General features: G+C 41.6%; 1 protein-coding gene across 2 annotated transcripts; it reads right to left on the reverse strand.

Moving 5' to 3' along the window:
- Positions 1-431: 431 nt before the first annotated feature.
- sgcg (sarcoglycan, gamma) lies at positions 432-15,625 on the reverse strand. 2 transcript variants are annotated; one of them, XM_016662841.1, is made up of 10 exons: positions 15,406-15,625; positions 13,956-14,113; positions 9,076-9,270; positions 8,536-8,640; positions 6,392-6,479; positions 5,475-5,594; positions 3,400-3,472; positions 3,096-3,219; positions 1,269-1,965; positions 432-1,235 (listed from the first exon to the last, which is right to left on the reverse strand). In XM_016662841.1, the coding sequence occupies exons 3-9, from the start codon at positions 9,268-9,270 to the stop codon at positions 1,798-1,800; spliced, it is 873 nt and encodes a 290-aa protein (XP_016518327.1). In that variant the 5' UTR covers positions 13,956-14,113; positions 15,406-15,625; the 3' UTR covers positions 432-1,235; positions 1,269-1,797. The 2 variants fall into 2 exon arrangements, with proteins under 2 accessions (XP_016518327.1, XP_016518326.1); XM_016662840.1 differs by lacking the exon at positions 13,956-14,113 and having other exon boundaries at positions 15,406-15,624.
- Between the last annotated feature and the right edge of the window lie 447 nt (positions 15,626-16,072).

Genomic DNA, 16,072 nt, shown 5'->3' on the forward strand with positions numbered 1-16,072 from the left:
CTTGCCAGTCATCTCTGAAAGGGAAATGCAGATTATTGATTTATAATTTATTACACATAGTAAAACATTTCAAGTTTTTATTTTTTTTGCAGTTTTTATGATTATGGCTTACAGGTAAAGAAAACCCAAAATGTGTCTCAGAAAATTAGAATATCACATTAGACCAATGCAAAGTGAATCTTGTGAATCAAGCTGAAGTTCCTCAAGTAAAAAATGATTTTGTGTAAATGCAGATCTTCTCCAGCAGAGTGCGCCACTGAACGCTTCAAGAATATGTGCGATCATATTTCGGCTGTATTTTTGTTCACCACTGAATCAAATCTATAGTGGAAAAACAACAAACCAAAGAGTCACTGGATCCGAAACAGGAAAATACAATTTATATATATATATAAAAAAACATAAGGTGGATTAATTATGATAGAAAAAAATAAAAGCAAACCAACATTTATTTAACATATAAAATGAATAAATAAACATTACATTTGTTCAAATATGACAGACCTGAGGTGAGAACTGCATATCACCTTTATTCTCCTTTTGTTTTCATATTACAATGCCAACACAGCACAATCAATACAAAAAAACTGGGATTAAAAACAGGCATGTAAAATACACCAATCCTTCACTCACAAAAACCGTCATTACAAAAACATTTACCTTTAAAAAAAAATATTTCAGATGCTGCAAACAGACACTTCCATCCACACAGTGAAGGCAAATGTTGAGCTCCCGTTCTGCACAATGTGCTAAAAGAACACACATCTGATGCAAAGCACTGACACAGTTATAAACAATCATTTCCTCCTTTATTCATTCAAATAAAGTTTGCTACTCTTGTTTTGTTTCTACCTCCATGTCGCTGTGGTAAAACTTAATGTTTCCACTGTCTCTACCAGCTTTCCTTTGACTTTACAGTAGACAATTTAACAAACAGGCCTATTTGTGACTTTCTTGTGGTATCCATGGTTATATAAGGAGCTCTAAGATAAGATGGGCAAAACATACCATGAGAAAGATCCATTATATGTGTTAATGAACTTATCATGTTGACACAAGGTGGTTCTTCTTATTTAAAATGAGCAACAACGATGGAGTCACTTCATATAACTGTACTTAAAATCGACTTAAAAGAAGGGAAAGAAAACCCTCTAGTCTCTAAACTGTCTACAGAAAACTCAAAATGTACCACCATTTCCAATCCCTCCTGTAGTTAAATAAAGTAACACTAAATTCTAAAAAAAACACACACAAAAAAAAACACACACAAAAACGAACACCACATACCAAGGGCTTGGAGTTTTGGATGAAGGCATCATTAACTAAAATAAATACTTTTAGAATAAAAAAAAATCTATTACAATTTATGTCCCCTTTTTCCAAGGCCTTGATATGCATTAACTTAATTTATTGCACCACAAGATAATATTGCATAGGATGTAAGCTGTTACCAGCTCCTCATTGCCCAGCCATCGTACTGCATGTGTAAAAACATTCTCATAAATCTGCAATGCACATATTTTTAAGCTGGAACGCAAATTTGCATCACTTCAATAGTTCAATAGATCCGCATTACTTCAACTGCAAGGGGGGCGGGGAGGGGTTGTTTCGGGGCGTACCAGGATGAATTTTTTTACACAGCTTAATGTGTAAGTGGGGAAAATTGCAGACCCACTTGGGTCTGAGCATTAAAAAAAAAGGAGAGGAAGAAAACTTCATATAAACTGTTGTGCTTGTTGCCTCCCAGAAGATGCTTCTTCAGAGAGGAAGAAAATCGATGACTGTCAGAGTCCGTGTCTAGCAGTCCTGATTTTCGCTGCAAGTGGAAGTTCGTCCAGCTTTGGACAGAAAGAGCTTTCCACTGTGACAGACACAGACCTCAAACAGATCCTGAGTATTTCCAGAAACGCCTCCTTTGCTCAGCGGCAGGCTCGGCATGCGCACCGTCTCTGCGTCCAGCACCAGCTGCATGGTGAAGAGAACAAGTTTCCATGGGTTGGCATTAATGTCTTGGTCAACCAGATAAGACACATGCACAAGTATAAGTAAGATGGAATTAGGATATTTTCATGCCTAAGAAGTTAGATTAAAAAGAAGGTGGCAAAAAGTCAGGAGAAATGCAATTCAAGTATTTTTGATTATTCAGTTTGGGTTATTATCACACTGATTTATTCTAGAAACAACAAATAAAATCACAATAAGGTAAATATTCCACCATAAAACCAGAGTGTCATAGAGGTGTATTGTTTTACTGGGAATTAATTCCTAATGATCAAATAAAAACTTCATGTGATTTAGCCAGTTAGTTAGACTGTAGAGATTAACTTGGCCTTCATTCAGCCAGAACCGTTTACTAACAAACTACATGGAAACCAAACCACAACTGAGCCCAGATGCAGGTTTGATTGGCTCTAAACCCTCTGAAGCACAAAGATCAGAGGGAAATAAAATATAAATTTAAAAATACAAAATGCTACTCACTGAAAGATACAAGCTTACAATGCCTATTGTAATCTATTTTAAAAGCATTTTCAATACAGACCAGCACAAAGCAGCACATAGATGTGGAGGGAAAAGTTGTAAAGTCCAGTGCATTTAACTGTCCTGTAAAATATTACAAAGTGATAACTGTGTTCAGCTGATTATAATGGCACCCCACCCTTTTCAGATTTCTATTTCTTTTCCTTCTGCTTCATAATTTTGCCCTGTTTGTGTTGGTCTTTTACTTAAAATCCTGAATAAATATGTTAAGGTTTTTTTTTTAAATTATTTTCACACTGCAAAATATGGAAAAGTTCAAAGAAGCCCTGGACACTTCTTCAAAGCACTGTAAGTTACAGCATGAAGTGGAAGTGGTGAAACCAGCTCTCTGTGGGCAGAGTAGCTAAGGAGTTTCAGACGTAAATGCTCAGTGACCTGAAAGAGCCGCGCTCCTGTCAAACTGTGCCGGAGCTCCCAGGTGCAGCCAAGTGAGATCGTGGACGTATAAAAGCTGCGTGTTCCCTGCCAAAAGCATGCTGTGTATACATTCCCCAGGTGACCTAAAGAAAGACGATAAAGAGAAGTCAGCAGGAAGTGTAAAGCTGGTTCCTTACCAGCCCTGAAGTCGACTGCAGGATGACGTCCATGTTGGAAGCAGCTTCTATGTTTCCAGCCAGAGCTTTGAGATGAACTCCCTTTGGTGCGTCCATTGTCACAGAGCGGGTCGGGCACTCCAGCCTACAGAGAGACAGCGGGGCTTTACAAAGAGACCACTGTGATCTCATCAACAGCACTGATTCTGACAATGAAGAGAGCGGGTAAAGGAGATATTCCTGTGCGCTGAATATCTCCCAATAATCGACAAGAAAAGGCCACGATTTTAGGAAGGTGATGGGATGTTACTGCTGCGATCCTCACTTCAGGTCTTTCAAAAGCTCTGACTTCAGCAGCGGCACCTCCACAGAATGCTGGAACAGAGCTCCTTCAGGACCTGAGGAAACAAACACAAACACCATTCATCATAGGAAGAGGAGGCTCTGGCAGACACATGCAGAACATTCCTAAGAGTTTGTTTCATTGGTTTTCACTAGTATTTGGTGTAAAAACGAGCCAACAGTCGTCATCTTCGGGGGATGATGCCAGCTGATTTTAAAGCGCCGTCCTATTTGCTGCGTTTCTGTGAGCTTGACTTTAAAAAGGAGAAGCAGTCTGTCGGCTCACTTTGACTCGGTAAATTGGGCGAAGCAACACGGAGAGACAGATAACACCGAGGGCTCAAGCTGACCCCGGGCGAAACGAAGCCATCAGCCGCCTCTCTGTTTAATCAGTCATCACAGTTTGTGGTCAGTGGCACACACCAACATCAACACCGAACGCCGAAACATTCGGAGCGCAGGATGGAAATGTATGAAGATAGTTACCCTGCAGCTCTTTGCTATGTGAAAAGACTCTCTGTGTGGTTTTATGATACAGATTATTGACTCCAAGCCTTAACTGTGCACACAATGGATTGTATTCTCTGTGGCATTAATGTATTTACGCGTGCTAATTCAGTCGCATGGGAGATCATTAAAAGGCATTTAACTTTATGGCTTAAAAGTCTAAAAAAGAAAAAGAAAAAAAAAAGGAAAAAAAAAAAAGGTCTCCCTGAGCAAAACAGTGTAATCTGAATATCAGGGAATTTAAATATAAATCTTTTGAATTTTTCATACAAATTTGAGAAGGCAAATAGGAAATAGGGTCACACGTCAGCAATGATAATTGGAGTCCTTATCAAGCCTTGTTTTGTGCTGTTCCAATTGTTTTAAACTCTTTAGGTTGTTTTTTTTTTAACTGAAGATATTGGCAATTAATGACAGTTCTTCTTACTATACGGTTTACAAATTATTCAGTTGAATCTGCTCAATAGGACATTTTAGAAATTGTGGTAATGCTGTTTTTATAAAGAACAAATGCCTCATAAATTTAGATTTTTTTTTCCTAAAGTAATTACTATTGTTACGGCTTCAGTGGGTCTCTGCCCTTTTTTCCTTTTAGGGTTCTGCAGACAGGTCTCTGCAGGTGATGCATGTTGCCCTGATTGGTGCTCTGCAGCTTTAAAACTGCCAGGCATGCAGCAGTGAGGAGGCTTATCCCTCCTCTCTCCTCAGACCCCCATTTGGTTTGGTTTGTATCTTTTGGTTGAGATTTGTTAGGTTTGTTTAAGCATTTGCTTATTTCTGGTCAATTATAGGTTCTGCTTTAACCTATTTTGGTTTTTCATTTCAGGTATTCTTTTTTCAGGGTTATTTCTTTAATATAATTTAATAAATTCTACTTTCATTAAGTTACTAAATCCTTGTGTGGTCTCCTTTTAATGTTACCCCATCAAACGAGCCTGGTGGACGTAACACTAAATAAATACCTAATTTAGAGGCTACAGTTTTCTAATTTGATAATCTCCATAGGTACCTTCACTGAAGGTGGCAGTAGATGTGGAAAGTTTGCAAAGTGTTTAGCAAACCTTGAACAAAATTCAGATGGTGACCGGTGCCTGAATATGAAATTGTTTTAAGTATCACAAAGGGGAAATTGTTTTCTATTAGCTTTGCATCATTATTTACTGAAGAGCTGCAAGCAAAGAAAGAAAACTCCAAACCAAAATCAAGTTTTCCAGACACGGTTGCTCCAGTAAGACACTGTTCTCTAATGCAGATCAGAAGTTACCGGAGCAGATTAAGTAGATTAAAACTGAGAGAAAATTCACTTTAAACTTAAACTCCAACATGTGTCACAATGATGATCATTTTAATGAAACTCTGCTATTTACACCCAACGACCGTGGAAACAATCACATTGTGTTTGTCCTTAGTTTGTTGGTTGCTGCTCAGCGTTTTGCCTTCGAACCCAACCTGTCGTTGACGTCACATTTGAGGTGTGTGTTATCGTTTTCCAAATGGTCCCAGCCAACAGGTGTGTGCTACATTCACACGTATAGATGTCCGCCCACATACCTGTGACTCGGAGTTTGTCCGGACCAATCACAGTCTGCTCGCCGTCTGCACTGAACAGCATGTTGTCGTTGGGGGAGTTTAAGAGCATGCTGTGAGTGTGTCCCTGAGCCTCTTTGGGACCTGCAACAGTAACAGAAAACACCTAAAAGGGGTTTGGCCGTGGTACATGAACAAAACGGACCTCATCCTTTCACTCCGAGTCGTTTTAGATTTGCGTAGAAAATTTTCTAGCTTATTAGAATTGCTGAGGTGATCAGCAAAGTGGATCAATTCAACCCCAAGAGAGAAACAAGTAACCCCCATTAGGTTTTTACTGAAGAGTGCCTCATCACAGGTCAGCCTCTTTGCCCTTGACTGCAGCTGTGTTCCCAGCCCTGTGAGAGCAGAATCTACTGCAGGTGGATCCCTCAGCGGCACATTTAACTCAGCCGCCTCTGTCTACATTTGCGAACGACACACAATCTTCTCTAACAAGCATTTTAGTTTTATGCTCCCGGGGCTGGGAGCACGCAGGCAATGCGGTTTACGACTTAACGATCAAGGACACATAATGGCATTGCGGAACACAGTAATTAGTTGGGTCATTTGCTGGCCTTTTAATCATGACAAAGCATCCTAACGTAGCCGTCGGAGGACTATAAAAGATGTACAAATATGACCCTCCACGGGCCCCGAGCCCTCCGTGGAAGACAGAATGATCCGGAAGCAATGCCAGAGACAGGAACGCTGCCTGTAATGGCTTTTAAATGGAAATCTAAGAGATTATAAATTGACAGATGGCCTCTTGTCACTGCTAATGTAGGATGAGGAATCCCTGCAGGACAAGTACATGAGTGACTTTACCGTCGCCCCCATACGTCATGCGAATGCGAGGTGTGAGCGCGGGACTGTCTCCGTGTGGACATGCGTCCTCTTACCCACAGATGTCCTCCCCGTAACGTTCCCGTTCTCGTTGCGGGCATTAAGGGAAACATTTTCTGATGAATGCACAACTAGGGGAGTGTCCTGAAGGCAGAGGGGAAAAAAAGACGCTTTATAGCCTCCAGAACAAACAAAATAAAGTAGAATAAACACATTCATGAGCAGGAAGCACATACATGATGAAAAACTTTCACTTTGCCTCCAACAGGGTAACTATTGAAATACTAAAGTCTAATATGTGACGTGTCACTAAAGCTGCTCCTGATGTTTTCAGCCTCTAAACAACAAAAACACACATTTAATGAGTTAATCTATTTAGGCAGTTAGAAAAAAAAATGTCTGGAGTGTTTTTATATGTTATGGGAGTTTGTTGCCTTTAGGCTACGTTGTACCATAATGATGCACAAGAGAAATAGAAAACTTATCAGTTTGAACACTATTTATTTCATTAGCATGTTCAGCAGCTTTAACAGCAAAACAAAATGAGGAACTCAGTTTATTAGGGCACCTCGTCACTGTGGCTCAACCGCCTGAAATGAACATATGAAGGGGAAATTTTATTTAAAATTCAGGTTTAATTTCGATTGCGCAACCGATGCATTTGAGTACGGTAAAGTTAAAGTCACAGCTAAAATATGTAGTTTATATTCGACTAGTAAAGCATATTTTTAGGTTGTATTTACTCTTACTCTCCATACATTCACTTCTATTTGTAGAATGAATCAGCCTCAAAGAGAAGGTAGGAATTACACCACCCACTTATCACTTGTACACTGTACCAGAGATATCTGATATCTGCTCTTCACACTCACTACCTTCATAGCCATCTTGCTTCCAGCTCTCATCCTCATTAGCTTTCGGTTCGCTGGGAAAGCTTTAACTTTAACTAGAAGTTTGATTTTTTTTTTTTGCTCTTTTCTTCCTTGAAGCTGTATTGAATGAGGATGAATTCATTCAATAAATAGGGGAGCGTGTTTGGAAATCGGCTGACATCATTTAGAATGAACTTCACTGCAACTATCAATATATTTCTTATTGGTAAATTGTAGATATCAAAGCAAGACATGAGTGAATAGTAAGCATTTGGACATTAGATATACACCAGAAAACACACAATTGGGAAAACAATTGTTTTGGTGTTTTTCTACAATTATTTATTGTTTCTTTTTGTACAGTCGACTCCTCAACACTGACTGATTTTCAGGCTCCTCACAAAAAGAGTTCATTAACATGTCAAACATTTAATAAATCGGGTAACATTAGACAAACTGTGAAACGTTGGTGGTGCTGACGTACTGCTCCCTGACCATTTTGCAGCAATGTTTGCACAAGGCGACAGAAGCAGCCTGTAATTTGTATCGGCAGACAGAAAACATGAGCCTTTTATGAACAGAAAGCCACCCGGCATTAAATCACTTCTGTTTCTGTGCTGCGAGGAAGACGCTTTTATAAAAATGATCCAAGTAACAAACTTTTCATGCAAAAGACGAAGGACGGCGACGTGAGTCACTGAGTCTCATTAGATAGCCGTATAATGCATTAGAGAAATGTGCCCATCCATAAATGAGGGATGTATTGTCTCTTTAATGAGAGTTGTGAGAGGAAAAAAACCCCCAAAACAAACGCTGCAAAAAAAAAAATTTGTTGCTATGAGCAAGAAAAGCCATAACATGCAAACAACTGCAGCAAAGTGTTCCCATCTGCTGCTAGGAGGCAGGCCATAAACTACTCCCCACCACAAATATCCCTGAGGTTAATGGGGAGCTGAGCGCTTCGCCATGTGCACTGCGTGGGACTGCCAAATCCAGTTTGTTCTGACACGTTCCCCACACACACAAAAAAAAAAAAAAAAAAAAAAAACAGTGAGAAATATGCAGCGCCCTAGCTAAGGCTAGGCAATATCTGCACGAGTGTCTGCAGATTCAGATGATAGCAGTACATTTCCAACTCTCACTCCAGTTTAAGGTTTAGCAAACAGGATGAAATAATGGGCAGGCTGTCGGGCTGCGAGGCTGAGCAAACAACAGTTTGACAATTAATTGGAAAGCAGAAGGTAGGAGGGGTGAGGACGGGGAGAGGAGAGAGACCAGACAACGAGGAGGAATGTGGGAGATAGAGTGAGTGTTTGTGATGATCTTACTTCTCTGGAGTGAATCTCTTGAGCATAAACCGGGAAAAGAAACTCAGACTCGCCTTCATCCAGCTTTACTCCATCAGGGTGTACTTGTAGGAGTCCCATCCCTTCCTAAAATAAACGACTTAATTTCAAGAAATAAAATAACACAAAACAGGCTTCAGCTGAGATTCAATATTCACATTCGCCGCTTTGATTGCTGTGATATTTCTTCTAAGACTTCGGGTCTGGGCTCATGGGCAGGCTCTTAAATAAATAGCATGTCTATAAATATATGAGTATGTGTGTGAGGCTGCTTGGTGCATCTCTGTTTCTTCATAAATCTGCAGTTGCCATCTGGACTTGAGACAGAAAGCTGAAAAGACTCCCTGAAATAGCAGTCGCACTGTCCTCTTTTAAACAGCCACGTACACGCTAATGGTGAAAACGCCTTTGCTGCAATGTGCGTCCTGATGTTAGTGGACTAGGTGAAGAAAAATAACAGAGAATTTAAAGCGTATTGAAGAGGAGCGGTGAAATGGAACGGAAAGTGTGAGCAGGGCGCACCGCGTTGAACCACATCACCCGGAGGATCCATATGGTGAGGGCAAAGTTGACCACCAGGATGACGATGAGCAGCAACACAAACAGGTAGAGGCAACGTTTCCTCCAGCCGTAGATGCCGATCTTGTAGACGTGGTCGGGCACGGGCTGGGGCGCGCCGACGCCCTGGGTGGTGCTGACGTACTGCTCCCGAACCATCTGTCGGATGAGGGCAACACATGTTGACAGGTACACAGGCGAGAGAAACAGATGCTTTAAGTCTGACTGGACATGGCATGCCGTGACATCAGTCAGGGATGAGAGAGTTGAAGACGCTTTGGTGGAGAGAAGCCCGACCAAACCTCAGCAAAACACGAAACTCTCTTAAAAAATATAATTGATGAATACGGTGGCTTGCAAAAACATTCCTACTGCTTCAGCCTTTTGCCATGTTACACACACAAACTTTAACTGATCTCTCTCTAAGGAAAACTATAAATTGTTTACAGTTTTTTTTTAAAGAATATTGGCAGGAAGATTTAAGCAAACATTAACTTATAAGTAAACAGAAGACAGCTGAGTATGATTGAATAAATCCAGCTGTAAAATGAAGACCTCTGTTGTTTGAGAATATTTTTACATTCTCAATCCAACAGCAACATGGAGACTTACAAACGCACCAAACGGTCAGAAAGAAAGTTGTTTAGAGGAGGGTTGGGTTATAAAATAATAGAATAGCTTTCAGAGAGTTCAGTCCAGGGAAAAGAGTGTAGCACCAGAAACATACAAAGACATGGCTGCCCAGTTAAACTGAAAAACTTGGACAAGAAGAACAAAAACCAGGGAAGTAGCCATGGTAACAAAGTCAGGAAGACAAATAATCATATACTCTCTGAATGTGGTCTTTATAATGCATGTCAAGAAGACACTTATAAAGAATGTCTTTATAAGTGCCCATCACAAAAAAAAAGACAGCAGAAATGTGGTAGAAGGTCCTCTGGTTTGATGAGACCAAAATGTAGCGGTTTGACCTGCTAGCAAAGAGCTATCCGCTGCTCAAAGCTAGCATGCTACATCAGACTGAACATGACCAGACAGCCAGGACCATGCTGTGGAGATGCTTTGTGTCAGTAGGGACAGGGGAGCTGGACAGACTTAGTGGGAAGATGGATGAAACTTATTTTTCTTGCCCAGTTAAAAGATTGTGCTTATAATTCCCTTGGACTCTTAGAAATGTCCTCGATGAACCACGTTATTAATTCATGAGCAGACATTCCTTTGTAAAGAATTGTGTACTGTGAATGCATTCTTTGGTTTTTCTGCTCAGAAAGTTACAAGGTGCATGTCTGACCTTAGATAACAATGTTGCTTTCAGTCAGGAGAAAACTTTACCTCGTCAAACTGTTTTATTTCTTTATAGCTATCCAACGCGACGTGGCTAATGCTGTACAAACATCTGCTCTCGTGGGTCTATTAGGGCCTGATTGCGTAATGACTGCAGGGAGAGCCTGTGGCTGAGTTTGGACGCAGAGAGCCTGTGGACTCACAGAGAGAGAAACACAGAAGTTTGGCCAATGGATTTCAAGCCTCATTATTGTATTTACAATTCACTTTTCTTCTGCTTTCTTTTTGTTTTTCCGTTTTCACTCCTTTCGAGTTCCAGCAGGCCTTATTTGTTTTGCCTTCACAAAACTGTGGTAGAGATGAAACAAAGCATGTCCATCAAAATGGCTTTTAGTTACTGCTTAGGATGTGCTCAGAGCATGGGAACCGCACTAGGCCAGGTGTCTGACCCACCTGGCCGGTTTGATGCCACATCTGGCCCATGTAGCGGAAACACACAAACCTCTGCAGAGACGAGACACCGCAGTCTTATTTCGGACCAAAGTGAGGCGTCTTCTATCGGTTTTATTTTGGTGGTGTGCTGACTGACCCGAGGTGGTTCACTTCAAGCGCGCTCTTTTCTTTTCTCTCTCCAAACTTAAAGCTATGTCGGATGTTTAGGACAAAATTTTGTGCAGAATCTTGCATTGAAACTTCAGGAAGAGTAGAGAAAATTGGATTTTAAATGATGCACTAATAGTCCAAAAGTTAATTCTCAGCTTCCACTGGAATTTCTCTTTTTAGTTTGAAGTTATTTCGTGTTTTTGTTTCTTTCTTTGCATAATTAATCATAGGTAAATTGTGTGATTATGTAAAGGTGACAAGCAATTATTTATACAAAAAATACTCAATTTCAAGACGAAGTGTCAATATTGCAATTTTCATATAATATAAAATATAAATCTCAAATTAAGAAAAAAAAAAAACACCCTTAATATCGATTGTTAACACATAAGAAGGTTTAACACAAAAGCATATTAAACAGTCTTTCTCTTTCGCGCCAGTGTTAAAGCGAGAAGCAGCTACAGCTTTTTGCAGCACTGTTCATCTCGCAATCATTGCGATTAATAGCATTGATAAACAATCCCTGCAGAATGCCTCATCATCCTCTTTGTTATGACAGTTCATGCATCAGATATTTGGTTGAAATTGCTGATACGGAAGAGTGTTTGAAATAAATGTACTGCCCTCTTTATCGCTAAAGCCGGAGCTTACACACACACACACACAAAACAAAAACAAGCAGCATTAGGGAGATCGATGAACGTTGGAATCCGTTGGGAAACGTGCGTCATCTTTCCTGCGGTCGTGGTCTCGGGTTACTGAATACAGTAATTTTGGTGAATTTTCATCTTTGACACCGGGTTTCCATTACTGCAGGATTTAAGCACACAATGTTTATATGCAATATACTTTCCAGCCTTTCGGCCTGGCTTTATAAATGCACCCCGCCTAATGACACATCCACATAATGCTTCACTCACACACTGTGCAGTCTGTGATTCATGAGCCCGGCGCTCGGGCACTGTGGCTTTAGAAGAGCGGTGCCAACACAGAACTTTACACAATTTCCCAGCACCTTTTGAAAAAGGGGGGAAAGGAAAACGCAACTTAATACAGAACAGAAGCACTTTCTGCTTACAGTATCAGCTTGATAAGTGTCGACGCAGCGAGAACTTCCAAAAGGATTTTACTTAATAGAACAACGCAAAGTGGAGCAAGGCTACTTAGCGGAATGATAATTATACATGGTTTGAAAAAGGGCTAAGCATCACGACCAAACAACACCAGGAAAGTTGAGCAGAGAGTTGTGGAGAAGTTTAAATCAGTTTTTAAACAATATCCAATTCAATTGAAACAAATACTTTATGAAACCCAAAGGAAAAATTAAATGTTGCAACTCAAATTATTCAAGATTCTTCAGAGAGTTGCTGTAGATGGGAATGGCTGAGGGCCTGCAGCAGTCTGTATTACAGCAAATTTGAAGAAGCCTCTGACTGAAAACACTGATTCTCAAGCTTTGAACGTCCCAATGTGCTGCTCAGTCCTTTATCCAGAAAGGGAAAGAATATGGCACAACACTAAACCTACACAAGACATGAGGTGAGAATAAAAGAAGCAGCCAAGAGACTCTGGAAGAAGGTGCTCGGCCTATTGGAACCAAAATCTAACTTTTTGGTGTACATGCAAAAAAAAACAAAACAAAACGCCTCTCGCACAAAATGTCTCGCTAGAGATAGGCACCAGCACTCCCCCCCACTCCCCACCCCCACACAACCCCCCTAGGGACAAAGGTGCAAGAAAACAGATGGATGGATGAAACCATGTATCATCCTCAGTGGAAAAAAAAACAAGGTTGTGGCTGTAAACTGAGAAAAAGTTTGTGAGGATGAATGTGGCACAGGAAGCTGTTGTGTCTTGAATCACAGCGAGGTTTAAGTTGCGGCCCAGGACTCGTTTTCTGTGTTCGGGTCACGTGAGGTCAGATCAGGCTCGGACTGCTGACCCCTCTGAGGGAGACCCCGGTCGGGGCATTTGGACCACCTGACAAGGCGACAACAAGGAACCTTGGGGGAAGATTTCACTGAGACAAGGCAAGTGTGTGTCCAAGAAGCTGACGGCCTGACAGGGCTGCAGGGAAAGAGGAGCTCTGTCAGTTTCTATTGATAGATCTGTAATAATAACCAAAAAAATAGCTGCAGAGAACACTGCTGTCATTGAGGAGAAAAGCTGGGGGGAAACACTGTCAGCTTTGGGTTATTACAAGTCAACAAAAACCCACCCAGAACAGGTAGGAAATAAACACAAAGCCGCTTTAGATCTTCAGCCTTTCTTAGGGAAGCCGAACAAACACGTCTTGTCTTAGCGGCGCCTTCTCAACGCGGCTTCACTGATTTACGCACAGCACAGATGTTGGATCCTACGTTCCCAGCTAGGTTTGCTCTCCATCACGTTAAAACCAACACTCCTCAAACCGAAAAGTAATTCTTCCCTGACAGGAACAGATGCTCAGCCGAGCACATCGTCTTTCTGCGGGCCCCAGGGGCCGTCGATGATACGGCCGGAAGCCGAATTAACATGCAGCGGGAAACTGTACCGACAGGCTAAAATAAGTTTCTGCAAATAATGAAGGTAAACATCTTTTTCCAGCTGCACAGCGAGGGCTGACAGATAAAAGCAGAGGAGCTGGCTCCCGGCTCTCAGAGGGCCGGCTTGTTTCTCTCTGCCTGCAGTAAACACTTGGAGAGTGTGTGTTAAAGGCATAAAAGGCTGAAAGTGTTTCTATGACCAAATCTGCATCTCCACAGGACCTGTCACATGCCCTGCAAGCTTAGCAGTGATGAATAGCCCCTCTTTCATGAACAAATAAATGAATGTTGCCTCCAAATGGGAGGAAAAAAATAACTGCGATATCTTCACGGGGGGGAGAGAGAGAGAGACGAGACGAGCAGCGCTCTCGATAAGGAATAAGTTATGTGGAAATGCTTGTTTTGATTTTTTTTTCCTGGCTTGTATCTCACCTCGTTTATATTTTTTAATCATATCTGTGTGAATGATTCAGGTTTAGAGGGTGAATATGCAGGGAAAACAGCCCAGTTTGCCCGTCATCTGCTGATTTGGAGAGCACGGATCGATTCACGTTTAAATGTTTGCCATTTCCAAGGATCTCCACTGAGGCCTGAAAGAGAAGCACGCTTTCCCAATTAAACCCATTCCAATATCCCAGAGCCAGATCTATTAACAGCAGCAGCTTTTGGTGAGCTCACACCTTGATCAGATCAGGAACTTTAAGCGAATGAGCTCTTGGTTTGTTCATTATGATGGTTAATGAATTTAGCTGGAATCCAGTGTAATTACTCTAAATGAACACATTAAGAGGCCTCTGTGCATTCAGCTGCTGGAAAATAAAGGAGGAGGAGGATGAGGCATCTTAAAGGTTGGATCCGTCTGATGCGCCCTTCAGCTCCACTTTCAGTCCTGCAACCAGGCTTTAAACCGCAGGCTGATCCCTCCATAGCAACCCAAATAAACACTCCCTGAAGAGCCTCGCTGCCAGACTGCCAGGAATGCTTAGTGTGCGCAGAGTTTAGCACAAAAATCTGACCATTTCTAAGTTAATCTGCTAGTTTTAAAACTCAAATATGAAACACGCAGTGCAAACAGATGACAGTTTCTGATGGGGGAAAAAAAAAGTCTATGCCCTTTTTTATGTAAAATGTCCATCTGTACTCGTAAACCTCGTTTTTAACTTGATGTTAAACGATTGAGATGCAATGCTCTAATGCATTGTCTGGATAAATGTGTCTCCCTGATGATGTCTGGCCTCCGGATGAGACCGAGGATCTGATCACTTCAAATCCACAGGTCCGGGCTGTGATCCAGGTTTCCACATGAGCTAAAACTTGAACAAATCATGCGCTAGAGGTTTTGGCTGGTTAGCAACTATTAAAATGTGTGGAGGAAGGAAAATATTTAAAGGATCTCTGAGCCCCGGGCTGAAGTTCACTCTGTGTGTATAGAGGATAGTCGTGTCAAGTCTCAATGCTCTCCTGTGATGCCTTCATTTCTAAAAATAGGACGCAAGTGTTGTGAACTACATTTAAAAAAAAAAAAAAAAAAAGGCAAGACTCAGAGGCAATACCTGATATTGACCAAGCAGTGTAAAACTATAGTCTACAAGACAATACAAGGACTTACAGTGAGTTATTTTTGTGTTTCACTTCTGTTGGCCATGTATGGTGAAACTGCTCACAGTTGGCTCACTAAAAACATACTTTCCAAATCCCAGGAAACCTCTGAGCGGAACGGAAAGTTATCACAGCGCAACACATAAAACGCTAAGGTGGACGAAACCTTTAAACCGCGCTTATTAGGTTAAAGGTCAGCACTGTGAAACCCTTTGAAGTTCATTTCAAGAAGAGATACACACACGACAAATGAAGGGGAATAAAAACAGTCCCAGCTACTCACGGTTGCGTGTCGAGGCACAGCAGTCCTCCTTCCAAAGCAAGCAGATCCTGAGCTGCTCCCAGCAGCTTGAGAGGCAGCAGTGCTGGAGCTCCTCACTCGTCTGTCAGCCACTCAACAGCTGCGTGCCATAAATCCAGAGCTGGGAGACGCATCCGGGCTGATCGCCGCGAGACGGCGCTCCCACTCCGACTCTTGTCCTCCAGACATTTAAACATCACCGTCAGTGGGGCTCTGAGTGAGAGAGGGAGAGACGAAAATGGAAAGAGGAGGAGAGGGCAGAGTTTCCATCACACACACACACATACACACACATACAGAGACAGTCAGCCACAGTGAACAAAGGCAGCTGTTTTTCATGCTCTGTGTCACTTTCACTGCCCAGCCCAGAGTCTGATCAAGTACCTTCTAATCTGAGACTTCAGTCGTGGCTCTCGACATGAAGCTGAGCTTCCTGACGGCTCAGCCAGTGGGAAGTGCGGCTTACTGAACTCATACGGGAAATTTGGTTACTGGAATCATAATTGTTACAGAGCTACTGAACTTGTATGTGAAGATCCATCAGTAGCTTCAAAAGCAGCCTTTTACTCATAAATCAACAACAACAAAAATCTCCATTCATTTCAGTTCTATCATGAGACAAGATAAAAAAACATGTTGTTTTGTATTT

The sequence above is a fragment of the Poecilia formosa genome, unplaced genomic scaffold (genome assembly GCF_000485575.1).
Source record: "Poecilia formosa unplaced genomic scaffold, Poecilia_formosa-5.1.2 Scaffold392, whole genome shotgun sequence".
Taxonomy (NCBI): domain Eukaryota; kingdom Metazoa; phylum Chordata; class Actinopteri; order Cyprinodontiformes; family Poeciliidae; genus Poecilia; species Poecilia formosa.